The sequence below is a fragment of the Marmota monax genome, unplaced genomic scaffold (genome assembly GCF_021218885.2).
Source record: "Marmota monax isolate L192 unplaced genomic scaffold, Marmota_monax_Labrador192_F-V1.1 WCK01_AAM20220418_F8-fsc00020, whole genome shotgun sequence".
NCBI lineage: Eukaryota > Metazoa > Chordata > Mammalia > Rodentia > Sciuridae > Marmota > Marmota monax.
The window spans coordinates 22,367,127-22,392,093 of record NW_026692912.1 but is presented as its reverse complement, the minus strand read 5'-3'; the positions used below and the strand labels follow the sequence as shown (position 1 = coordinate 22,392,093).

At 61.3% G+C, this 24,967-nt stretch overlaps 1 protein-coding gene and 1 long non-coding RNA gene across 6 annotated transcripts in view; one reads left to right on the top strand and one right to left on the bottom strand.

Annotated features, from left to right (window-relative positions):
• Positions 1 to 24,967, bottom strand: part of Hmcn2 (hemicentin 2) — a 138,069-nt gene that overhangs the window by 5,591 nt on the left and 107,511 nt on the right. For all 5 annotated transcript variants that reach the window (XM_046451453.2, XM_046451451.2, XM_058581844.1 and 2 more), the window contains 26 exons: positions 24,766 to 24,863; positions 24,051 to 24,317; positions 23,383 to 23,564; positions 22,862 to 22,943; positions 22,649 to 22,785; positions 22,043 to 22,184; positions 21,822 to 21,966; positions 21,363 to 21,490; positions 20,600 to 20,756; positions 19,750 to 19,871; positions 18,858 to 19,022; positions 17,720 to 17,827; positions 17,302 to 17,436; positions 16,808 to 16,942; positions 15,869 to 16,059; positions 14,823 to 15,036; positions 13,806 to 13,940; positions 12,783 to 12,973; positions 11,339 to 11,420; positions 7,163 to 7,432; positions 3,737 to 3,886; positions 2,221 to 2,358; positions 2,010 to 2,131; positions 1,440 to 1,677; positions 427 to 489; positions 186 to 302 (listed from right to left, as the gene is read on the bottom strand). In XM_046451453.2, coding sequence (XP_046307409.1) covers positions 186 to 302; positions 427 to 489; positions 1,440 to 1,677; positions 2,010 to 2,131; positions 2,221 to 2,358; positions 3,737 to 3,886; positions 7,163 to 7,432; positions 11,339 to 11,420; positions 12,783 to 12,973; positions 13,806 to 13,940; positions 14,823 to 15,036; positions 15,869 to 16,059; positions 16,808 to 16,942; positions 17,302 to 17,436; positions 17,720 to 17,827; positions 18,858 to 19,022; positions 19,750 to 19,871; positions 20,600 to 20,756; positions 21,363 to 21,490; positions 21,822 to 21,966; positions 22,043 to 22,184; positions 22,649 to 22,785; positions 22,862 to 22,943; positions 23,383 to 23,564; positions 24,051 to 24,317; positions 24,766 to 24,863 — 3,914 coding nt within the window. The remainder of the gene's footprint in view (positions 1 to 185; positions 303 to 426; positions 490 to 1,439; positions 1,678 to 2,009; positions 2,132 to 2,220; positions 2,359 to 3,736; positions 3,887 to 7,162; positions 7,433 to 11,338; positions 11,421 to 12,782; positions 12,974 to 13,805; positions 13,941 to 14,822; positions 15,037 to 15,868; positions 16,060 to 16,807; positions 16,943 to 17,301; positions 17,437 to 17,719; positions 17,828 to 18,857; positions 19,023 to 19,749; positions 19,872 to 20,599; positions 20,757 to 21,362; positions 21,491 to 21,821; positions 21,967 to 22,042; positions 22,185 to 22,648; positions 22,786 to 22,861; positions 22,944 to 23,382; positions 23,565 to 24,050; positions 24,318 to 24,765; positions 24,864 to 24,967) is intronic.
• Positions 2,265 to 6,905, top strand: LOC124097187 (uncharacterized). The gene is made up of 2 exons (XR_009227469.1): positions 2,265 to 2,384; positions 2,492 to 6,905. It is a non-coding gene; the product is annotated as an uncharacterized LOC124097187 (long non-coding RNA).

Genomic DNA, 24,967 nt, shown 5'->3' with positions numbered 1-24,967 from the left:
CCATCACCCTGACACCCAAGACCACATGCTGTCCTCAGAGGGACCTGGTGGGGCAGGACGCTGGAGACCTCAGGCTGGCATCAGGCACTCAGGAGCAGGCCATCCCTGGGGTAGGTGCCCCTGGTTAGGGCCCTCCTGCACACCGGGGCCAGGTCTGAGAAGCACCCTCCCCAGGGCCCACTCACCTCTGCAGGTCCTGTCATCCCAGGCCAGGGTGAAGCCTGACGGGCAGGCGCAGGAGAAGCGGCCAGGTGCGTTGAGGCAGGAGTGGGAGCAGGGGCCGCCCAGGCACTCGTCCCTGTCTGGTGGGGAGAGAGCTGCTGGTCTGTGCTCACGGGCCCTCCGGCCAGCTGGCCCAGAGAGATGGTGCATCCCAGGAGAAAAGGCCTGCTCTGGCCATGCCGGGGGGCGGGGGATGTTGCTCACCCACACAAAACTCTCCCTGGGTGTCCAGCTCAAAGCCCTCGGGGCAGCCAACTTCATCCTCCTCTGTAAGACAAAGGGATGAACCCTAAGGATATGAGGGTGCCCATTCCCAGCTGCCTGGGCCATGGCCCTGGCTCCCAGGTCCCTCCTGGGGCTGGGAGCCAGGGCCCCCTAGCTGGCGACCAGCCCTGTCCTAAGCCAGACAGCTCCTTCCTTGCCTCGCGTCCAGGCCTGTCCCAGGCTGTGGCTGTGGGACGTGCCCTATCCTGTACGTGTGCCCAGGGGCTGCCTGTGGGGCCGGGCAGTGAGTCAGGAGACCCAGGAGAAACCATCAAAGAAAAGTAGGAAGCAGGAGCTCAGGGCGAAGCCGTTCAGCAGCTCTGTGCAGGGGCGTGCGGGGGTCTGCGGGGCTCCCCAGGGAGGCAGGACGAAGGCAGGGTGGGGTGCTGGGCCTGGAGATGGGTGGAGATCTGGCTGCCTGTGAGAAGGGGCTGGGGAGGGGGTGCAGCCAGCCCCTCGAGCTGCAGCTGGGAGGCGGGCCAAGCCAGGCCCACTGCCCACGGCGCAGATGGGAACAAGGCTGGGGAGACCCAGAGCCAGGCAGGGGTGCAGAGCGGATCTGGGCCGGGTCTGCCTAGCCTCAGCAATGCCCTCTTCCCACAGTCCCTTTTGGGGCCTCTAGTGATAGCACAGGAATCTCTGGCATCCCTTGGTTGAGACTATAGGGGGTCTCCTGCGGGTCTCGGGGTTCCAACAGTGGCTCCTAGCCCCGCTCACTAGCGGGCCTGTGGGACGGGCACCCTTGGGAGAAGAGGGAGGAGAATGTGGCTTGACGCTTGAATGTCAGCCTGGGGGGCTGGGCCTCCACTCTGGGGGTTTGGCCTGAAGAGCCCTGTCCCTGTTGGTGGGGGAGGGACGGGTCAGGTGGAGCCTTATCTCTGGCAGTGGTCAGAGTACAGTGACCAGGTGCCTCTGGCGGGTCTTAGCTGGGGGGTGGGGGTGGGGGGCCTCACCCGTTTGCAGGGCTGTGGTCAGCTGGAAGTGCAGGGCCTCCGCCTCGGGGTCAAAGGCTGAGCTGATAGCGGAGGCCTGCAGGTGCTGCACCAGCTGGGGCTGGGGCCCCCGCGCTGCGTCGTAGTGGATGGTGTGGTTGCAGCGCAGGAGCGCGGGGAGGCTGTCCTGGAGGAAGCGCTGTGTGGAGCCCACGAAGAGCTGGCCGGGCCCTGTCTGCACATAGTGCTCCTGGAAGTCCTGGAGGGGGAGAGGAGGCCTGGGTCCCCACGCCCAGCAGCCTGGAGCTGAAACTCAGGGGCTGGGGTGGGGCAAGAGCCTGGCCAGCCTCTGGTCTCCCTCCACAGCCAGGCAGCCGGGGCCCTTGGGTGGCCTTGTTTATGGAATGGGGAGAATACTCTGTCCCCGAGAAACACAGCAGACGCTCACTATGACCTGCTGTCCTACCCAAGCCCAAGGCAGGCCCCCATCCAGCCCTGGCTGCTGAGGTGTCGGGGGAAGGGGCCTGTGCCTGGCCATGATGGGGAGCGCCACACGCCATTCTCTCACCCCATCCCAGGACCCGGCCCCACCTGCATCTGAAGATCTGCGTCAGCCAAGCTGTCGGGCACAATGCCATCGACCACCACATCGAGGAGCAGGAGTCCGTTCGGATCCAGGCCCCGAGCCACCTGGGTCATTGTGAGCAGCTCCCCTGCAGTGCACCCCACCCCACCCAGAGTCACCTCAGGAGTCCTGGGTTGGCTTCAGCCCCCGCCTGCCCCCTGAGGAGGCCCTGCTCACCTGTAGCAAACTCCACGTGAGATTCTTGCCGGAAGCTGCCACCGGTCAGGGAGTGGCCGTTCAGGGCCTCGCCGCTCTCTCCAGCCAAGGCCCAGTAGATGGGGGCAATGGTGACCACCAGCACCCGCATCAGAGGCCCTGGACAGGGCAGGGTGCAGAGCCAGGTTAGGGCTGGGCCCTCAGGGTGGCCATCTCCTGCTCTACACCCCGTCCCCTGGCCCCCCACTGTCCCCAGGAGAGCTCAGTCCTTTCTCTCCCTGTCCCTCTCCAGGTATTTAACCAGAACCTGGGAAACAGCAAGAGAAAACATGTTTCATGAAGTAGTTTTAAAAACTAATGAAATAGTTTATAGAAAGAAACGTATGTAGATCAACGTTCAACTCAGTCCAGCATTCACAGATGAGGGTCACCTGAACCCGAGCTCGACAGGCTGCCATGACATGTTTGCTGGGCTGAGTTAAACATCAACCAAGTTTCCAAACTTGCAGACGCTTTCCAGAGGAGCCCAGGAGAGGAAGGATCGTTCCAGACCACTGACTTTGAAAAAAGAGGCAAAAATCGCCCTGGACCTGGAGTCTCGGACCTTCACATGATGCCTGGCCCTCTTGGGGCAGGGTGAAGCTGCACGCTGGGCCAGGGACACCACCTGCACCCAGTTTGCTCGGGGTCAGGGACAGTGGCGCTCTGGGAGGTCAACAGGAGGAAGTTGGGTTCCTGTGCATGAGCTGAACCTTTCAACCTCTCTGTGCCTGTCTCCTCGGCAGAGCCTGGCCCACTTGGCCTGGGACCAAGGTTTCCTCGGGGCTCCTGCAGCTGGAATAAGCAGCCACAGCTGGACACATCTTGCTTTGTTCACTCCAACAGCCAGCTCTGAGTGACCCTGGCCAAAGCCCCCTGCCCACGCTGCTCCCACGGCTAGCACAGGTGCCATCAGCACCGCCCTTTCCTTGCCTTGACCCCAGAGGAGGCTCGGAGGCAGGGCGGGGTGGGGGGACAAGATGGCAGGGTGGGGGGACAAGATGGCGAGGTCCCTTGGGACCAGGTCTGTTCCTCTGCTTGGGACACACTGTTTTAGGGATCTGGGTGCCGGGGGACACCCCTTGGTCCTCTGGGTTTTCTAGCTGATGTGACTCTCACATTCCCTGCCTTCGTCCCGTCCCTGCCAGCCTGCTCCCTCAGTCATTTCTGTCACCCTTCACTTTCTGTCAGCCTCGGACTTGACAGTGGAGGCCCCGCAGAGCAGGCAGCTCGGGCCTCTCCCTGAGCTCTGCAGCCACATCCCTGGCCTCAGGTCTCTGGGGTCAGGGCGGGTGTTCTGGGCAGTGGGGGCTGAGGGCCAGAGAGGACGCTCCTACCCTGGGGCTTGGCTCTGCTAGTGGGCAGCCAGCTCTCCTCTGGGAATCGGGGCCTGATCGAGCCTGGGGCCTGCCTTCCTCCTTGTCCTGCATGAGCCACAGGGTCCCTGGCAGGCTGGAACGGTGGGCCTAGAGGCAGCGCCACTCCGGCTTCTACTTACCCACATTTGCCGGGACGTGGCTGATGCTGCTCTGGATGGTGGTGACCCCGGAACGCGCCTCCTGCTGTACACTGGTGTTGAGAGCAGCCACACCGAATTCCTGGCCATTGATCACCCCAACCATGCTGCCCCGGCTCCCCTGGGGGTCCTCTGTGAAGAAAAAGAGCAGGAGTGAGACCCTCCCCTCCCATGCCCCTGTACACACAGGGACTGCTTCAGACCCAGTTCATGAGGGAGTAAATTGAGGCTCGGAGAGGTGAAGTAACTTGCCCAAGGACACAGAGCTAAGGGGGTAATGGACTCAACACAGGGGATCGTGGCTCTAAAGGAGAAGTGAAGTGTGAGGAGGGTCTCTAGCTGGGCTGAAACCGGGCCAGTGAGGCCCCCAAGCCACACCAAGTTATCTGAACATGAGGATGTTGGCCTAGAGACATGCAAGAGACCCTGGTCTCTAAACCACCAGGACCCGTGATAGCGGGAGCTGGGGGCAGGGCAGCAGGCCAGGGCTCAGTGCCGTCACCTGAAGACCCCCCCCTTCCCATCTGTGACCCTGGTCCTGCAGCTGGCCTGCCTGCGGTGGCTGGTTTCCTAATGAGCAGAGCCCTCAGCACTAATCAGATGAGAGCTGCCAGTGCCGGGAGTGTCCTCCGACTAGGGGCCAGCTGTCTCCTTGGGCATGTGGCCTTCCGGCGGGTGAGAGGCAGGAGTCAGCCTGCCTCCGCACTCACCAGCTCCCAGGGGGACTCGAACAACACATTGCCCATGATCTGTCAAAAAATAACATAAAGCACTCTCCGGCCAGGACCCTAAGTGGGTGACTCAGGGCTGGCTGAGCTGGATTCCAGGAAAGGGGGCCGCTTCCTGCAGCCTCTGTGGGGCTGGGGGAGGCTCAGTGCCCGCCGTCTGGGGGGGTTTCTCACCAACATAATACCTGCTGTCTGCGGTGGAGGCAGAACAGCAGGAGGCCACAAACCTACCCTGGCCTTTTAATGAGGGGACTTTGAAGGAGCCAGGAGCTGCTGTGAGAAGGCTGGAGTGTGACCCGGGGGCCTTGAAAGGGACAGGAGCTCAGAGCCCAGGAGTGGCAAGCCACCATTGACTTTCTCAGACCTGGGGTCTCAGTGGCCTCTCGTCCCCCACGAGGCCAGGGCTGGGACCCTCTGGCTGACAGGGAAGGGCAATGAAGCAAGCAGGGACAGCGACAGGCTGACAGTCAGGGGCCCTGAAAACTTGAGACTCCCCAGAAGGCAGAGCCCCCAAAGGAACGTGTCCTGCAGAAACTGAGCGCACCAAGGCACGGTTCCAGGAGGGGACACTGGAGAAAGGAACTGTGCATATCTACAAAACCACCTGAAGTTAACATGAAAACACCCCCAGGCAGTGCTGGGGGCCTGGCCAGATGTGGCCTTGTCACCTAAGACAGAGTAAGAAAAGGGCAGGTTGTAGAGACCACCCGTGAACCCAACCTCCTCCATCAAAAGAAAGAGTGTCTTCACATTCAGAGAAAAAAAAAAAACGTGGATGAATACACCCCAGGGCATCCCCTAGGCTATTTTTGGAAATTGAATCATGAGATAATTACTTTTACCCCTTCTTAGGTTTCTGTATTACCTGGCCTTTCTGCAATTAGCATACATAAAGGAAAAGTAGTGATTTCTATTGAAAACATAAGGAGCCCGTCATGGGTTGGATCGCCACCCCCATCCTCACGTAGAAGCCCTGACCCTCAGGACCTCAGAATGTGACCTTCTCTAGAGCCTGGGTCTTTACAGAGGTCATGGGGTGTGCCCTAATCCCATAGATGGTGTCCTTATAAAAAGGGGAGATTAGAGCCAGACGCACAGGGACTTGCCAGGTGACAATGAAAACAGACACAGGTGAGGCTTTTACTAGGCAGAGTGGCTAGCAGACCCCTAAACCCTGGGGCACGGCCCAGGGCAGATTCTCGCTCCCAGCCCTTGGAAGGAATAGGCCCTGCCTACACCTGACCTTGGACTTCCAGCCCCCAGATCTGCCAGGCAGGAAGTGCTTGTGGCTGTAACTCCCAGTTTGTACTTGGAGCCAGCAGGGGGCCAGGTGCCCAGGTGGGTGGGGGGGAGAGCTGGGACCAAGCTCTGAGGTAGAGGGAGGCTCCTGCAGACCCAAAGCCACCCCCAAGACAGCATCCCTGACTGGGCATCAGAGAGCCTTGACCATTCAGAGCTGCATCTTTTGGCCCCCTGCCCCTGCTCAGAGGTGGTGAGGGCATCAGAGGCCAGAGGGGTCCTAACTAGGTTGGCAGTGGCTTCCAAGTGGCAAAATATCAATTAGTGGAAAGGTGCTGCCTGGAGAAGGGGTCTGTGGGGAGATTCGGATACTGCGTGGGCGATAGATCGGTAGCGTCTGCCGCGGGAGGAGGAGGAGACACAAAGTCAGAAACACTCCTCTGTAGTGTCCAGGCACAGACCATTCAGAACAACCGTGACCTGGTACAGGTCTGACCATTGTTGTGCAGTCTCTCAGGACAGCTCTTTTCTCAGTTTTAAGGCTCGGTGTGGCCCTAGGAAGAGGGGAGCTGGGGACTCCAAGGTGGCAGGACTTAGTGACACGGCTAAGCTCCGTCCTTTCTGACCTCCTAGTACGACAGGCAGTGTCAGGAGCTGGGGACCAGCACTAATAGTCACCCACAGCCACCCCCAAGGGCAACATGGACACTGTTGATTCACTCTGCCTACTTCAGGGGGTTGTGGACTGCCCAGATGACCCATGTCCACACCAAATGACGAGGAACAGCCCAGGTGCCCTGTCCAAGATGAGTGGTGTCATGGTTGGAGGTCAGGTGTCCCCCAAGACTCCCGTGAGACGATGCCAGAAGGTTCAGAGGAGAAATGATCAGGTTGTGACAGTCTTAACCCAATCAGTGAACGGGCCCCCGATGGGATTAACGGGTGGTGACTGAGGTGGGCACGTGTGGCTGGACGGGCTGGTCCTTGGGGGCGTGCTTTGGGGTATATATATTTGGGGAGCTGAGCTTGGTCTCTGATTCCTGGTCATGTGAGCTGCTCCCCTCCGCCACTCTCTTCTGCCGTGACGTTCTGCCCTACTCCAGCCCTTAGGAACGGAGCTGGCTATCTATGGACTGAGACCTCTGACTCCATGAACCCCAAATAAACTTTCCCCCTCTACCATTGTTCTGGTTGGTCTTTGAGTCACAGCAGTGGACAAGCTGACTAAAACCAGTGGCAAACACTCGGCTCCTCTGAGTGACTCGGTTTCCCTGGATGGAAATGGGCAGGGGAACCCACAAGGCAGGAGACCCCCAGGTGCTCCCCACTGGTTCAGTCGGAGGCTGTGACTAGGCAGGGAGGAGTGGGCACCCTGGCACAAACCCCGCTGTGCAGGGACCACGTCTCTGTCCACAGAGGTCTGGGCAGGGACACCCCGTACCTCTCACTGCCAGGAACGCCCGGGCTGTGGCAGAGCCCAGGAGGTTGTGGGCGACACACTCATAGGCTCCGGCGTCCGCAGCCTCCGCGCGCTCCAGCCACAGGCTCCCATCCGGCAGGGTCCGCAGCCGCCGGCCGGTCCGCAAAGGTCGACCTGCCTGCAGCCACTTGATGGTGGGCATGGGCTCCCCGGTGGCCTGGCACCGCAGCACCACGTCCTCCCCGGATCTCACTGTCACGTCCTGGGGCTCCACCTGGAACACTGGGGCACCTGTGGGAGGCCCAGGTGGCTTTTAGGAACTTTAATTGTTTCTTAAACACATTCACTTAGACACATTAGGACACAGGAAAGGCAGGAAGGAAAAGAATAACCGTCACCCGCCATCTGTGACTCAGGTACCACGCCTGCGTGTTTCCTTCTAGACATGGCTCCCTTATGGAAAATACGGTCACATGCTGCCTAGTGACACTAGTGACATTTTGCTCAAGGATGGGCTGCGTGTGTCATTTGGTCCCATAAGATGACACTGCCTGGGGTGTCGGAGCTGCCTCTGTCTGGGGAAGTATGCCAGCAACGTTCCCATGACAGCAAGACTCCTGACCACCCACTTCTCAGGACGTGTCCACGTGACGCACAACTACATGATTACAACGTGCCTGCTTCTACGTTTTACTCCACGATGGACCCCATACCTCCCTGTGCCACTGAATGTTCATTTCACTCTACGTGGTCCACTGTCTTGACGTACTGTGACTTGCTAAACTGACCCTCACACAGGACACTTAGATTGTTCCAGTGTTAAATGACACTCTCCATGGGAGGCAGAACCTGGGCTCTGTCTCTCTCCCCAGGTCACTGCCCGACCCTCAGTTCTCTCATCTGAAAGGGAACGTCTAACTGTGGCCTGCCCCACAGCGGGAAGCACACGGCGATGAGAACAGTCAAGCCACTCCACGGGAACCACAGGAAGAGCGCCAGGTGCTCCGCTCAGGAGAAGGCTGTCACTCAGCGCTTGAGATGCGGCTCCTGCTCATTCCCACCCCCCTTCTGGTCCGCTCCGGGGTGCTGGCATCTGCCTGGACCTGGTATATCCTAGGAAGCTCCTCCCACTGAGCTACTCCCCAGCCTCCAATTTCATTCAAGTAAAATGTCAAGCACAAGCAAGAGCCGGGCCTCCAGCCAGGGCTGAATGATCATTGGCAAGCCTGCTCCCCCCCAAGCCACGTAAACCTTGACGAAACTGCCCCAGGGACCACAGGGCTCTAGAACTCAGCAGTCACCCCAATCGGGACTCATTTTCCTATCCAGAGCTTCCAGGACTTTGCTAAGAGCAGCCGAAGCTCCGCGGCCTTCCTGCCTGGGACTGTGTCCCACCAGTGGTCGTCACTGCACAAGCAGGAGCTTTTGCCTCTCCAGGGGTGAGGAGCGCGGCCAGGGTGGAAGCAGCTACTGTGGCAGGAGAGGAGCAGGCAGGCGGCCCTGGTGCGGGGCCAGAGAAGCTGCCTGAGACGGCAGGAGGAGCTGGAGCCATGTGAGCTGGGAGACCCAGGACCCCGGGACCCCTTCTCCAGGTGTTTCCAGCGTTTCCACAGTTGCTCTGGGTTCTTACGACCCCGACTTTGAAGTCCTGCCCGGGCCGCTCCTCGGAGTCCGGCTGTCTTTCTCATTCAGCTGAGATTTTCCTGGTGCTGGTTTAACCAGGGATTTCCATGGGGCCAGCTTGGAGCTGGTGGGGTCTGGCCTGCTGTCTCCATCCTGCCAGGGCCCCTCCGCCCTCACTGCCTACCCTCCAGGGAACGGGGAGGGTGCCCGGCTTGCTGGGCAGCTGGGGCACAGCACCAGGCCTCCTGGGGAGGGGACGGCACCTCTCAGCACTCCCCCTGCCTCCCCTGACCGGGGGCTTCCCCGTGGTGAGTGAAGAGGGCTCTGTCTCCCGCAGGCTGACACCCGGGGCCCAGTGTGGGCAGCGGGGCCTCCCTCCAGCCGAGCACGGACATGGAGGGCCTGCTTGGCGTGCGTGGGGGGACGCACTTCTGTACGGTGTTGTCTGGAAGCTTCTTTCCCTAGTCCTCTGGCAGGAGAGGACGGGCTTCTGAGGGGCCTTATTTACTGGTTTACTTCCAGTCGGAGCCTGTGGTGTTCTCAGCTCAGCCCAGGGGACACGAGGAACCTGCCACCACCTAGCTCCTCAGGCCCCAGATCAGGGGTCCTGCTTCCTTTCCTTGACTCACTCCTGGCGCTGTCTTCTGTGTGAAGGCTCCGGGCCATCCTGAGCAGGGGGACACGGGCTGTCCATCCCGTCTGGAACCAGGAACCCTGCACTGGGACACTCCCCATGCTGGACGGAAAAGGGGCTCGCCCAGCTGCACACACTCCACCCCGAACGAGAGCGGGAGGACGTCCATTCTGCCCCTCGCTCACACTGTACCAAGGGGCCGAGCAACGAGATGAGACACCGCAGAGAATCAAAGGCCGTGTCGCTAGCCATGAAGGACACGCAGGAGACACAGGCAGGAAGTCCCAGGAGCAGACCAAAACTTGACTAGAACCAAGGACCAAGCCAGGTGGCAGGTGCCAAAGCAAGACAGAAAATCAACCGTGTTCCCAGATATCAGCAGTGGAAAATCAAAAAATCAAACTAAGAAATAACTCCATCCATCCTACATCTCCTGAGGCAGGAGAATTACAAATCCAAGGCCGACCTCAGCAACTTAGTGAGACCCTGTCTCAAAGTTTAAAAAAAAAAAAAAAAAAGGGCTGGGGATGTAATTCAGTGGTAGAGCAGCCCCCTGGGTTCTCAGTACCTGCCCCCCAAAATCTAAAATAATAAAATACTTAGTAATCTATTTAACAAAAGAAATACACCAAAAACTATAAAGTATCACTCAGAGGAATTAAAGACCTGCATCAGTTGGATTCCATATGTAGGAAAAAAAGAAAGGAGTTTAGACCCTGAGCTGACATAAAAACACATGAAATGGATCACAGAGCTAAGGTGTGAGAAGAGACTATGAAAATTATAGAAGAAAATAGAACCTTAGGTTAGGCAAAATATATGATCCCCAAAATATGAAATCCATTAATCTGAACTTCATCAAATTTTAACACTTATGTTTTTCAAAAGTACCATTAAGACAAAGACAAGCCAGGGAGGTGGCCACGCCTGTAATCCCAGCCACTCTGGAGGTTGGGACAGGAGGATGGTGAGTTTAAGGCCAGCCTTAGCAACTTGGCAAGACCCTATCTCAAAATAAAAAATAAAAAGGGCTGGGGATGTGGCTCAGTGGTAGAGCACCCATGGGTTCAATCCCTGGTACCAAACCCAAACAAACACAAAATTTAAAAAATCAACAAAAAAACATAAAAGTTACCATCTTAACCTTCGAAAGTAGGTTGAATGCGTTACATTGTTGCAAAACTGTCCTGAGAATTTTTCATCTTTAGAGGGAAATCCTGTACCCATCAAACACCAGCACCCTTCTACCTTCTGTCTGAACCCGGCTGCTCTAGGGACTCATGGGAGTAGAATCCTGTAGTGTTTTCTTTTTGTGACCGGCTTATGTCACAACATAGTGTCTCCGAGGTTCACCCTCATAGGTAGGTGGGTCCAATTTCCCTTTTTAAGGCTTTTTATTCCCCGGGGAGGAATGGGTGGACTTTCTGTATGTCAATTGTACCTTGGTAAAGCCGGAGGTTCTTAAAATAAAACAGGTGAAGCTCAGGACGGTGGTGAGCAGGTGGAGGCGGTGACTCGAGGGTAGTGCCCGGAAGCTGACACGGCAGGGGGCTCACCAACGAGACTCACTGAAGGGACACTGGGGTCCCAGGGTGCACTCGGCTCCACAAATATGTCTGTCTTCAGTAAGACATTTCCCACAAACCCCCAGAGGCACCCCTTCACGGGTCCTTTTCAGGCTCACGTGCACCTTGTAGCTCTAGGCACTTGGCAAACGTGGGAACTGTGCTTCCAGCTCAGTGTGGACACGGGCTGCCCCAGGCCTGGCGTTGGGTCCCTGGGGACTCACTAGTGGACAGGGCGTCTCCCCCTGCGCTGGGGAGACACTCCCAGGACTTCACCTGTGTTCCCCAGCCCCAGCTACCCCTGAGCACCCACGTCCCATGTCCCCATCTGCTGGGAGAAGGGCCAGGGGCAGGGACAGGGACCTGGAGACTCACCCTGAAGCACAAGGGTCACCACTTTCTTCACGGTGCCCATCTCGTTTTCAGCCAGGCACTGGTACTGTCCCGCGTCGTCTGGCTGCAGGTGGCAAGGAGGGACAGCCATGCTCAGGAGGGACGAGGAGCAGCTGGGCACAGAGGGACAACTGGGCCGTGACCCCTCTGACCAGAAAGGTGCTTAGAGAAATCGGACAGGGCCACCAGGGCATGAAAAAGGCCCTGAGGCACTTGTTGAGGGTTGTTCAGAGGGTCCACCATGGCGGGCGGTGACCAAGGGCAGGGGCCCCATCTGCAGGAGAAAGCACACCTAGACCTGCCTCTCCAAGCCGTCTACACCGCAGCACTATGCTCCACTGTGCGGTGTCGGAACCTTTGAAGAAGAGGGTTCCCGGGGGAAGGTGACTGGGAAACACCGAGCTGGATGTTTGTGACCCAGGATTCCCCCTGCATTCCTGGCCAGTGTGTACTGTGTGTCTTCCAGAGGGCGGAGGGCTGGCAGCTGCCCCCCACCTAGGTGGCCGGGGAGATCTGACTCTCAGGATACCCTGACCACACACCTGTGATGCAGGAAGAGTGGCCTTGCCACCAGAGGAGGGCAGCCTGTGGCCCTGTCCACACCAGAGGACGACACCCAGGACGCCCAGGGACAGGGTGGCACAAAGCAAAGAGTGTAGGTTTGAAGGCCAGTCGGATCTGTGACCAAACCCCAGCCTTGCGGCTCACCTGTGGCACCCGATCCCCGGGACATTCCCTGTCCCTGGCGCCTCAGTTTCCCCATCTCTAAACTGGGGGAGAGACCACTTGGGCTGTTACAGGCCCTGAGGTGAAAGGAAGGGTCCTGGTGGGTTCCCCGGGCACAGGGGCCACTGCTACTGCTGCTGGGGTCCCTGGCCCATCACAATGGGGACACAGAGACAGCTCCCAGTGGGCAGGTCCAAAACCCGAACAAGAACTTGAGATTTGTGGGTTTTAGCAAATCCCTGGACTTGGAGCACAGGGTAGAAGGCGAGCGGGGGCTGCCCCTGTGTTCAAGCCTTTGGAGACAGTGGGCAAGGACTCAGGGGACCTGGGGCAGAGTCCCGCCTCAATCACTTCCTGGCTGTGGGCCTCTCTGAGCTTCGTGTCTTTATCTGTAAATGGGGACACTATTACCTGCCTGCTCTGCCCATCGTGTTGTTAATACGAGTATCTGGGGCCTCAGCCACAGCCCGTCCCACATACCTGGCAGGTGTCAGCCTGAGTTCTCACCACTAACCCGGGGGGTCAGGCTCGGGAGAGGGTGGGGGACTGGAGCACAGAACTTCCACTGGGGAGAAGCCCCCTGGGCAGAGGGAGGACCCCTGGGGAACAAGCCTGCAGAGGGCCACCAGCCTGCAGCACCCTCTCGGTACAAGCACAGGGGTGTCCCTGCTGGCCTTGCCAAGTGCCGGCCCCGCCTTGCCTCGGTCCTTCGGATGGTCAGCGAGCCGTTCTGCAGCCAGTGGCGGGCACGGCTGCGGGGCAGCGGAAGGCCATCTTTGGTCCAGCGGATGTCTGGTGCTGGGTCTCCATGGACCACACAATCCAGCCGGATGCTGCCCCCTACAGGCTCCACCAGGTAGGAGAAGGCCTCTCCTTGTAGGACCGGAGCCTCTGCAGGGGGTGACATCTCGTGAGTGGTCAGGAGGGAGGCTCCCTGAGGGTCAACCTCCCATAAACCCACCCCACAGGCCTGCCAGCCCTGCCTCCAGGGGCTCCAGGGCTCCTGATGGCCCCGGCTCTGTATAGTCAACGGGTTGGGAGGGCAAACAGCTTCCCTGTCCTGGGTCACATCACATAGCCATGCCAGGGCCACCAGGAACTGTGCTGAGAAGAATTTGAAGCTCAGTGGGGATTGTGGTGGACTAGTGATGCCTGAGACAGGCACAGGCAGGGACACAGCACAGGCCGAGTGTGCCAGCCGTGGAGGACCCGCCAGGCACTTTGGCGAACCAGAGCTACAGGAAAACAGGAAGGCGCACAGCAAAGCCAAGAGAGCGGGTGTGGGCAGTGGGCGGAGGGCGTGCCTCCCAGCACCAGGCCCCAGGTTCCATCCCCAGCACCACGAGGGGCGGAGGGGAGGGAGCACAGCAAGTGCTGGGCACTCTGCGGCCTTCCATCCTGGTCCCTGACACGGAACCTACTCTAAAACCTGCAGGGGTGCCCTGGTGCCTCCTGAAGTTGAGCAAAGAGGTGACAAGGTCCCTGGGCTGCCCCTAGTGGAGCAAGGCTAAAGAGGACAGGTGGCAGGCTACGCGCCTCGGGCACTTCTCCACCAGGCTGCCCTGGCCCCTGTGCCCTCCTCCGTCCCTGGTGCTGTCCACATGCAGGTAGGCCCATCGCTGAGTGTGAAAACACAGCCACTGGGAGGACAGGGCCTGGCCTCTTGGGAAAGCCACAGGCTGGGGTGCACAGAGGCCTCGAGACAGCCGCGGGCTGGCCCTACCCTTCACGTGGACGAAGCTGACCGCCTGCACGCGGCCCACTCTGTTCTCAGCCCAGCAGACGTAGGTCCCGCTGTCCTCTTTGGTGACGGCCGCCCGCTGCAGGGTGCTGCCCCCGTCCTGCTCAGACACCCCATCTGTGGTAGAGAAAGAGGTGGCCCAGTGTGGGAGCCTTTCTCCCTGAGATTCCACCCAGGCCTGGGTACCCAGCAGGCGCTTAATAAGGACACAGCAATGGAAAGGAGTGTCCCTCCACCCTGGACGTGGGAGTCGCAGGGCCCGGAGGCTGTGGTGAAAGAGCCTGCGCACCCCAGAGAGAGCTGCACCCGAGCAGCTAGGGCCAGGCCTCGGGGGGCCATCACCATGTGGCCACAGAGCACCGCCATTTCCCTACAGAGGGGTCCCAGCGGGTGCTGTCTTCCTGTCTGTGGCCCCACACTGGCTGCACACCAGGGACAGGACAGGCGTCACCACCCCTGAGGCATTCGCTCTGGACAAGGCCCGGCGCCAAGCGCGGCTCCTGCATCCTGTCAGCCTGGCCCCGGGCTCCTGGTCCTCCCCTTTCCCAGATGAAGCAGCTGGGAGGGCGGCCCACCAAGTTCTGCCCCCAGAAAGGGCAGGGCCTGGCAAACCACCACTGTGCCAAGGTGTGTCACAGACCTGACCTGGGGGGGGCATCGCGCTGGAGGGGGCTCAGCAACTCAGCAATTCACCTCACTGAAGGTCACCTGGATCCCAGGTGGGAGGACAGATCCCCCAACACCCTGAGGGTCCCGCCATGGGAGCAGCAGCCCTGGCTGGAAGCAGGCCCTTGCTGGCCCGAGCCCTCTGGTTTGAGTCTCCCCGGGGCTTCCTGCCAGCTCGGATACATGGCCTGTCCCATGCAGACACGCAGGTCTGCCCTGTGTCCCTGGAAACCAGATCCGGAAGCCACGGGCTCTCAGACAACTTCCTGTCCAGTAGGCAGGTCTCCAGCCCATCCCCACACCCTGCCACTGTCCTACCACCCCCACACAGACCTGTGACGGGCCGGTCATTGATGGTCCAGCCAAGGCGGGGGGTTGGGCTGCCACGGGCCGCACAGCGAAGCCACAGCCTGTCCCCGAGGCGCAGGCTGCGGTCCCCAGGCAGGGTGGTGAAGACAGGCAGCGCCAGGATGGTGAGGTGCACTCGGCGGCGGGCCCGGCCCACGGCGTTCTCTGCTGTACAAGTGTAAGTGCCGGCGTCCTGGCCCTGTGGGCAAGAGAGGTGCCAGCCTGAAATCTGTCCCCTGGCACCGTGCCCCTGTGGACCCATCCCCTGCATGTTCCCAAGGAACATCCAGCCCAGAGAAGTGGAGTGACCTGCCAACGATCACACAGCTAGCTACCGGAGGTCCCCACCACTGCGCCCTGAACCCACTACAGCTTTCATAGGGCTGTGCTGCTTTGCCATCCAATCCTGCCACAAGACACAAACGACAGGAACCAACCGCTCCCGTTTACTGAGCACCTACTAACTGCTGGCCTCTATGTTCAGAGCCAGACCTGCTGCACCTCATCCATACTTGAAAGACCCCGGGGCAGGCCCTACTTTTGGTGCCTTTGCGGAGAGGGCCCAGAGGCTCTGAGGGGAGGCGTTCTGGGGAGCGCTGAACAGGGTGGGGCACCTCCACTGCATGCCTAGCTCCCTTGGCCTGGTAGCCGGCACCCCATGCAGCCCCCCAGCCCATTTGCAATTACAGAATGTGCTGAGTGCTGATGAGGAGGCCGTGGGGGTCCCACCCACAGCCTGGCTCAGCCCCCCACTGACCACGCGAATGGTCTACACCAAGGCCCTGCCAATCCCCCTGCCCCCGGAGCTGGTGACGAAGGTAGGGTCAGTACTGATTGTGCCTCTTAGCCACGATGTATCTTGGGACGATTAAGTTTTGTCATCAGTGGGTGGTAGCACAGGTCTCCTCCATTTCCTGGGGTAAGAGCTGCGCGGGGCTCTGTGAGAGCGTGGCACACGGGGGCTCAGCAGGAGCCTGCGGCTCCTGGATGGTGACATCATTCCCCTCCTGCTCCTTGGCCGGGGCCCTCACCTCCGAGTTCTTCACCAGCAGCTCCCCAGAAGGCTGGACGCTGACCCTGCCCCCGGCTGCAGACACGGGCTGGCCATCCTTCTCCCAGGTGATGTCGGGCTCAGGGCTGCCCCTGGCCACGCAGGGCAGGAGGGCATGGGAGCCCTCAGGGGCAGACAGGTCCGGGAGGCTGTTCTCGATCACGGGGGGGACTGTGGGGAGAGGGAGGTCCACTTGGGAATGGGTCGGAGCCTTGGCCTTTGGCAGGGCCCTCAGCACTCCCTATCAGCTGCCCCACCAACTTCCCATTTTGAGGTCATTTAGAGGTCATGGCCCGTGGCCTGGACGAGTGGGGCCCTGAGTGTGGGAAGCCATGCCGGGGGCCTGCTGCACACATGCGGTGACCCGGAGCTCCGGCCCAGAGGCGAAGCAGCTTCCCTTGGGCACAGACCCTGAGGAGGGCAGCTCCAGGATCAAAAGCAGAACAGTCATCGTGAGGCCCACGTGAGGCCTGGGCAGGGGGAGCCAGGCTGGGGCTGGGGCACGTGGCCTTAGGCTCATGTGGTGACCAACAGCCACGCGGCAGGTCACCAGGGAGAGAAGCAGGCCAGACAAAGGGGCTGGGAGGAGGCCTGGAGCCAGAGCATCTTCTGCGCTCACCGAAAAGTTGGGTCCCAACGCGCTAGGCTGCCCAAGGGACGGCCACCAGGACGCCCCGAGAGCAGGCCTGGGACTAGAGCGTGACGCCCACACTTAGCCTCCTTGGCCCAGCGCCAGTCTCTGCCAGGGCAGGAGTTTACGTCTGAAGCCATGCGGTACAACAGAGATGTGTCCCTGAGCCCCCCTAGAGCCACAGGCCGTGCTGGGGTGGGTGTGCCCTGTCTGGGCCCAGAGCCGGGCAGGGGCAGGAGCTCGCAGCAGCCCCCAGGCCTTTGGCTGCCGGGGACACCCCAGGCCCACCTTGCACCACCAGCCGCGTCTTCCCCATGGCGCTGCCCACCCCGTTCTGGGCGAGGCAGAAGTAGTTCCCAGCATCCTCGGGACGGGCGTGGATAATCTGCAGCTGTCCCCCGGGTAGGACCTGGGTCCTCACACCTGGATGTGACGGGAGGAAATGAGGGCCAGTGGCTGGAATAGGGGGGCCCTGAGGAGGCAGCTTGAGTGTCGCTGACAGGTATCAATGGGGGGCCCAAGGTGGCAGATGGGCAAGGAGGCCTGGCACGGAGCCAGCTGAGCCGGCCTTTCCTGACCCCCGGCTCAGCACTGAGCTCCCAGGTGGCTCTCAGGCTGCGGTGCCAGGAGAAAGGAGGGCAGGAGCGACACCAGAGCAGGGGGTCGGGACGTGCCTCTGGGCCGGGGGGGCTTTGTGGGACCTCTTGGCAGGGCTGGTCAGGGCAGGGGTGTCCTGGGGCCTGGAGAGGACGTCTTCCTCCCCTTGCTGCTGTGGGACTCACCTGTGGGGAGGCTGAGCCCCTCCTTCTGCCAGGTGACACTCGGCCGGGGGACCCCTGAGGCCTCACAGGGCAGCAACGCCTCCTCCCCTGCCACGACCCGAACCTCGCTGGGCAGCGGCTTCACCACAGGGGACGCTGAAGAGGCACAGGGGACAGAGGTTCCTGGGGACACTGCTAACACCAGCCCCACCAGCAGGGAGCCTCTCAGGACCAGGGAGAGAGGCTGATAAAGGGAGTGGGTTTCACAAAATCTTTGCAGCAAGAGCGCATAGGCGCCGGGCGCCGGCTCCACTTTCCTGAAGACTCCGGCGAGGGACTCAGATCAGGGGCAGGACCAGGCGTCCGGGACCGAGGGCCCCCCTTCACCCCCGCCCACTGCCGCCAGCTGTCCACCCACCCCCTGTCCCGGGACCCTTACCGTGCACAGCAAGGACCACGTGTTTGCGCGCCATGCCGGCAGAGTTGCGGGCAGTACAGGTGTAGCGGCCGGCATGGATGGGGAGGGCCTGCCCGATCTCCAGGGCACCTGCGGGTGGAAACGGTGCCCGGAGGATGAAGGGATTGGGGACAGAGGTGCCCGGCCCAACTGCAACCCCTGCCCCCTTGTTAACAGCACGGGGATGAGAGGCATGGGACCTGGGTTCTAGGCCTGCCTCTGTCCCTGCCTGGGGCGCCACTGCGAGCAAGTCCCTCCACCCTCTGGGCCTGTTTCCCCACGTGCACAGTGAAAAATCAACCAGATGGTCTCTGGAAACTCACGGCCCTCCCGGAGTCTCTGGCCCAGGGTTCCACTGCTATTCTCACCTTGCTCTGCTAAGACCCCACCTCCTCCAGGAGGCCTCCCAGGATTGCTGCCTCCCCTGTCCTCCCCACATCCCCCCTTAGCCCGGGGTCCCCAGCAAGCACTGTTTTAACCTTCTCAGAATGCAGGCTGCACCCCAGCTGGTGAGCAAAGAGGCCTCTAAAGTGTCCACTGGGGGCCCCTGAGGGCCTGCTGGGCAGGCAAGGGGAGCAAGGCCCGCTGGCCTCTGGACTACCCCGTGGGCTCGCCCCAGCTGCTTGATTTTCACTGCTGGCTTGGAGCACCCACTAGTGGGAGGGGAGGGTTCTGTTGTTTCCAACAGCTTGAAGAGCACCCTTCTAGCCAGAGGCCCCAGACCGTAGGATTTCACTAACCTACCAATAAATCAAGTTATGGGGGAGTCCCCATAAAGTGGCTCACTTGTTATGTTGACAAAGACATCTAAGACGTCACCACCTACTGTCCTACCACCAGCTTGATTTCATCAAAAGGAACTTTTAATACCTCAAGATCAAGAGCACAACTTCCTAAGAAAGGCAACGCCCCTCATGGGCTACAACTGGCCGTAAGGAGCTCTGGGCCACTGTCATGGACAGCACCGACCTGCCCAGGAGCCTCGGGGCACCACAGAGGGGCTCTCCCTAGCGCAGGGCAGGGACTGAGGCTGGCGGGGTGAGGCTGGGGACGGGGAGCTGGACGCGCTCTCCACCCTGTTGCACCACCTGGGCTCCTTCTCCTGCTGGCCCTCACTCACCTGAAGGCAGGACGCGGTAGCCGCTCCCCCTCGCCCCCAGCTGGGACCCTGCCTTGCTCCAGGACACGACTGGGGCCGGCATGCCTGCGCTGTGGCACGTGAGGATCACAGGTGCCATCCTGGCTGCCGTGAAGTCCGTCCGGTCATCTGCGATGGTGGGTGGCACTGGAACCCAAGGAGAGGTTTGAGGCCCTGCCGAGCACGTGGGGACACACAGCCGCCAGGGCAGGGGATGATAACTGTAGACGTGACATTGCTGATGAAGGCCAGGCACTGGATGTGGGCAGAGGCACATCTGCTCCCTGGGGAAATACCCCGGGGCATGGGAGGGTCTTGAAGAGCCTTCTGCAGAGAGCTGGCCGGGAACTCGGGGGCTGTAGGAGAGGGGGCTTGGCAGGGTTCACTGGGCCAGACTGCAAGAGGCCAGAGATGGCCTCCAGGACACGGCGTTAAACCTGAGATCTGAAGGAAGAGCAGGTGCTGGCTGGGTAGAGGGTATCGCGTGTGCAAAGGTCCCAAGAAAAGGGACAAAGAACCGAGCAGCGCAAGTGGACTGCAGAGGGGGGCGGGTGGTGGGTGAGCTGAACCTGGAGGCTCGGCTGGGCCGGACCACAGGACACGTGGGCCCAGGTGAGGGCAGTGGGCAGCCGTGGAAAGAGGGACTCCAACCAGGGTGATGACAAGGACACACTGGGGTGCCACATCGGGTAGGGCAGGGGCCGCCCTGCAAGCTCCTCTGGCCAGGAGCTGTGCGAAGCCGGGGTTGGGCCAGGGTGGAGAGCAGGGCCCAGGAGAGCTTCCTGGAGAGGGCCCTCTGCACCCAGAAGGGCTGGGAGTCTCCGTGTGCAGGGACAGCGCCCGAGGCGTCCCCGCCCACCTGCACCCGACTCACCCTGCACAGTCACCCGGTAGGGCCTTCGGGCCTCGCCCAGCTCGTTGCTCACCACACACTCAAACTGGGCTGAGTCTTGGGGGCCGGGGGCGGCGAGGAGCAGGGCGTTGGAGGGCAGGAGCCTGCCGGGGACACACGGGGAAGGGCCCGGGGCTGTAGTGGGGCCAGCCTGGCTGACCTGCCTGGCAGTCTGCAAGTGGGAGCCTCACGACCGTTCCCCCTCCTGCACCTGCCCCCAGTGTGACTCAGAAGCGCCTTCTAGAAGAGGAGGTTTTAGCTGCAGGCTTGGGGGAGATCTTCACCCCACCCTGTGTTTCTCTGCAGCCCTGCATGTGCTACGGGAACATCTAAATGACTTCTGTGATGACACACCCAAGTCCCCATCGGGAGGCTGAAGGTGTGTTGAGCTCATTTCAGGCATGAACTCCACAGTGTCCCCGTGTCTAACAGGACACAGAGTTGGTGAATCAATTGGCAAAGTGACTCCTGTGACACTCCGATGGTCACTGAGTGACCAGCTCCCACTCCAGCCGCAGGTCTTATTCTTGGTGTGCTTGCTTGGGCCGTGCTGGGATTGACCCGGGGCCTCAGGCATGCTGGGCCATACTCCCAGCTGCCTCATGTTTGGTTTTGATACACACTTGGCTGTAGGGCCCAAACCCCTTGCCCCATGTCAGGCAACTCTGTCTGCCTGAGTATAAGGACCCTCCTGGGCCCCTGGGGTCTGGTCCTGGCTCAGGAAGACCCGAGCACACATTGCCTGGCTGCTGAATGGCCCTGCTGTGTGAGATGGGCACACCCTCCCCACTGCCTGTGGCTCGGGAAGGCCCAGGTCCACCTGCATCCTTACCGGTAGGCGCCCTGCTGCAGGCGGAAGTCCAGCTTCTGTCCATCCTTCCACCAGACCACCAGAGGCTTGGGGGAGCCGCTGGCCTCACAGGGTAGTGAGGCCGGGCTGTGGGCAGTCAGGGTCACATTGGAGGGGCCAGGGGCAATGACTGGAGGCTCTGGGGAGAGGCAGGCGTGGGATGCAGGTCTGGGGCTGCCTGAGGCTGTTCCAGAGGCCAAGCCCGGGTTTGGGGTGCTCATTACCACCTTCATCCCGCCTCCCAGGGGCAGCAGGAGAGATGGCAGGGGGACCCCCTCCAGACTCCACCAGCTGGGGATGGGCTTCTCCTCATGCCTGGCCCCTCTCCTTGAGCGACTCCCCATCAGCCCCAGCCCCAGGCCAGGGCCATCTAGAGTAGTCGCCAAGGTGATGTGTTGGGTTAGGAAGAGAACTTTAATTGCAACACCTAGTTCAGTGATTCGACCTCTGGGGCATGCTTCATGGCTCACCAGAGCAGTGTGTGACATGTGTGTCAATATAAACACGCAGCCCTCACAGGTGCACGCTCACAACTTTTTACTAAAGGTTGAGAACATGGGAGACTATGTTGGGAGACTTGGGGGCCGGGAGGCGGCGAGAAGCAAGGCGTTGGAGGGCAGGAGCCTGCCGATGGACACAGGGGGAAGGGCCTGGGGCTGCAGGACAGCCGGGGGAACGCAGGATCAGAAACCCCACAAGGACCGGATGTGGAAGGCAGGGAGCAGGCCCTCCCTAGTGCACCTACCCAAGACCTGGAGGTCACGGCCTTGCCGGTCAGAGCCCGCGGAGTTGGAGGCTAGGCAGAGGTAGTGGCCAGCATCCTGGGTGAGGACTGGCTGGATCCTCAGAGAACCCTCGGGCAGAACTTCCAACCTGGAGCCCAGGGAGGGTTTGCGATGGAGACCCTCAAACAAGTGTGGCATTGAGAGGGGCTACATCCCTGATTATCTCCAACAAGACCCTGCCTGCCCCAGCTTTCCCAGCAGACCCATCGGACTCAGGACTCAGAGGCTGCTACTCTTTCTGGGCAGGGCACCAGGACTGTGGGGTGACCCTCCCTAAGGGCCAAGGCTGTTCTGCATAATCCCTCCCCCCGCCACAGGTGATTGGACCAGGGATAGACACCTCCCTCAGGCTGGGCCAATGGCTTTCTCTGCCCTGAAAGCTGGACAACTGGGGCCATGACTGGCCTTCCATGTCCCACCTGGAGTTCCCAGGATCCAGTGGCGCCCCATCCTTCCGCCAGCTCACGGCGGGCGGGGGCGTGCCATGGGCCTGGCAGGGCAGCAGGGCGGTCTGGTTCACAGAGGTGTTCACCACAGATGGTCCGGGCTGGATGGTGGGCACAGCTGGGGAGGGCACAGAGGGAGTGGCTGGGAACCCGCGGTGGCTCTACGGGGTGGGCGGGGGGCGGGGCACACTCACTGTGGATCTCCACAAGGAAGGCCACACTGGTGCTGCCTGCGTCGTTGTGAGCAGTGCAGCTGTAGTCCCCGCCGTCTGCTGTGCTCAGGGCCTGGAGCTGGAGGAACCTGCCCTCCTCGGGGAACTGCGTGTGGGCGTCTGCCTGCAGAGCCCCACCAAGGTGGGGAGGCCTCGTCAGCACGGGCGGGGCCAGGCCAGCTCTTGGCACCAGCCAGGGAGGACCCACGAGGCTGGACAGTGGCCCCTGCCCCATCCTGGCTGCAGGCCCTGACTCACTGCCCAGCTGAGGTCCTCTGAGGCACTGGGCACCTTTGGGGAGTACACTGTCCCCGGAGCTCCCACTAGATGACATGCCACCTTAGTCCACAACTGCAAACAGGCCCCATGTGAGGGTGAGCACAGAGAGCCTCAGTTACTGGCCTTAGGTCACACAGCCACTAAGTACACCTGGAGGGACCATGGAAGAGCAAGGTGTGTGCCTCAGAAGCCCCGTCCACGAAAGGGGGATGACAACAAGAACCACAGTGGAGATGTGCGCGGAGCGGGCCTCCGTGGTGGGAACGGAATTCATTGGTTTGGGGGCTGGGTTTCCGGCTTGGCACTCACCTGCAGCAGGACGCCATCTCGGTGCCACTCGATCTTGGGCATGGGCTCTGCCTCCACAGAGCACTCCAGGACCAGCTGGCCAGGGGCCAGGCCAATCACAGAGCGGGGCCCGCGGGGCCCAATGACATTTGGAGGGGCTGGGGGTGCAAGAGGAAGTGAGAGGTGGGCCCTCCGCGGCAGACCCCATCCTGCCTCCACCCCTAAGCCCCCTACCTTGAACCCTGACCCGGAAACTCTTCTCCACTTTTCCTGCAGGGTTCTCAGCCAGGCAGGTGTACAGCCCAGCATCACTGACCTGTGGACACAGCAGGATGAGCAGCTGCCGCTGGCCCCCACTGCCCGCTGCCAAGCTGGCCTGTTTCTACTCAGCAAAGGGCCAGATCTGGGCTCCAGTCTGCAGAGGCTGCTGTCCCGCCTCCCAGCCTCCCGCTCCCCTCCGGATTTCTTCTCCACCTCACTCCCACTCTGAGGATGGAACAGGCTGCTTCTCCCAGGAAGCCCCCCGACTGCACCAGCCCCCCTCTGGCCTGGATGAGGAGTTATCTGGTATCTCCTTCAGTCTGAGTTCTGCAGGGCTGGGAGCACCGAGGGCCCAGTGGGTCGTCTCCACCCCCTCAAACCCCACGCAAAGGACAATGCAGCCTTCCCTTGGCATCTGACCACTGAACTGGGGAAGCTGCAGACCCCCTCCTCCCAGCTCCCAGCCTCATCCCACAGCGGGCAGGGACCGGCACCTGCACGGCCTCCACCCGGAGCGCCTGCCCGGCTGAGCTGTGGTTCTCCAGGGCCCGTTCGTCCTTGTGCCAGGTGACGTTGGGTGGGGGCATGCCTTGGGCGTCACACAGGAGTTCCAGGGGGGCTCCCGGGGCTAGCGACAGCTCTGCAGGCTGGCCGGAGTCTTCAATGTAGGGGGGATCTACAACACCCCAGGCTGGGTCAGCCGTGCTGCAGGCTGGGGGTCCTCTGCCCCTGCACCATCCAGTGCTGAGAGCAGAGGGGGCCAGAGGCACGTGAGTGGGGGGCTGGGGGGCCTGGAAACATCAGGAGCCATGGGGCCACCTTCCTGGGCAGCTAGTTGTACTTTAGAACCAACGAGGACACAGTGCAGGGGACACAATTGCCACACATTTTTCCAATATAGCCCAACATCAAAATTTAGGGAGGGCTCAGCCCCCAGATTTTGGTGGCTTCTGTTCTCGCTTCTGTTGCCAAAGTTTGGTGGACAAGACAGTGGGACACAGCCCGGAGAACCAGATATCCCGGCCACCGAGCCCCTGCCAGTGGGGCCAGCAAGATGCCCACGCAGAACCAAGCCCTCTGAGCCTGCTCCCACCGCCTGTGCCGGCATCCCCAGAGTCCCTTCTCCCTCCGGCCAGAGAGCCCTGGAGGACCGATGACCCACCCATCACGGTCAGCTGGAAATGTCTCCGCGCCTCGCCGGCCTCGCTCACGGCCACGCAGGAGTAGGTCCCTGAGTCGCCATCCCCCACCGTCCACAGCTGCAGGCCAGGCCCCTGCTCCAGGCTCTGCGGCAGGAAAGGCTGCCCATCCTTCACCCACGACACGAGGGGCGGGGGGCTGCCCCGGGCCTCACACGGGAGGACCACGGAGGAGCCGCGGGCCACCACGACATCATTCTGGAACTCCACCGGCTCCAGGAAGGGGGGCTCTGTGGAGGGGGAAAGGGCAGGAACCATTTTATTCCACAATAGGCAGCCCTCGCCCCGGACCTTTACACAAACCCTCCCTAATGACCCCATGCCCGCCTCCTGGGCATTGCTCTCACCTCCAATACCCGGCTTCACCCACCAGGGAGCACCCCTGAGTCCCAGAGGCAGGGCAAGCTGCCCTCCCCTGCGGTCCCCCAGCAGCCTCCCCATCCCCTGGTGGAGCTGGGCTGGCCCCTTTGCACCCCGCCGGACACTAGTGCCTGGCAGGGCCCTGGAACAGCTGGATGTCTGACCACTGCTTGTGAGACAGACGAGTGAGCAGAATCCAAGGCTGTGGACAAGTCTTGCTCAGCCTCGAAGCCCTGAGGCCAACCCTGGGCAGGGCTCGAGGGCCTTGATCCTCACTCACCAAGGTCAAGGGACCCGTGTGCCCACCCTGGTGCGTACCGAGCACCTGCAGGGTGAAGTTCCTGTCGGCCACTCCTGCCGGGCTCACGGCCACGCAAGTGAAGGTGCCGGAATCTTCCAGGTGCACCTGAGAAATCCTGACCCCAGGCTCCCCAGGTGGGGCGGCGGGCAGGTGGGAGAGAGGCGGGGAGGGCGCTCAATCCAGACGCCCCTCCCCGTGCCAGCCTGTCTCTCAGTGCCC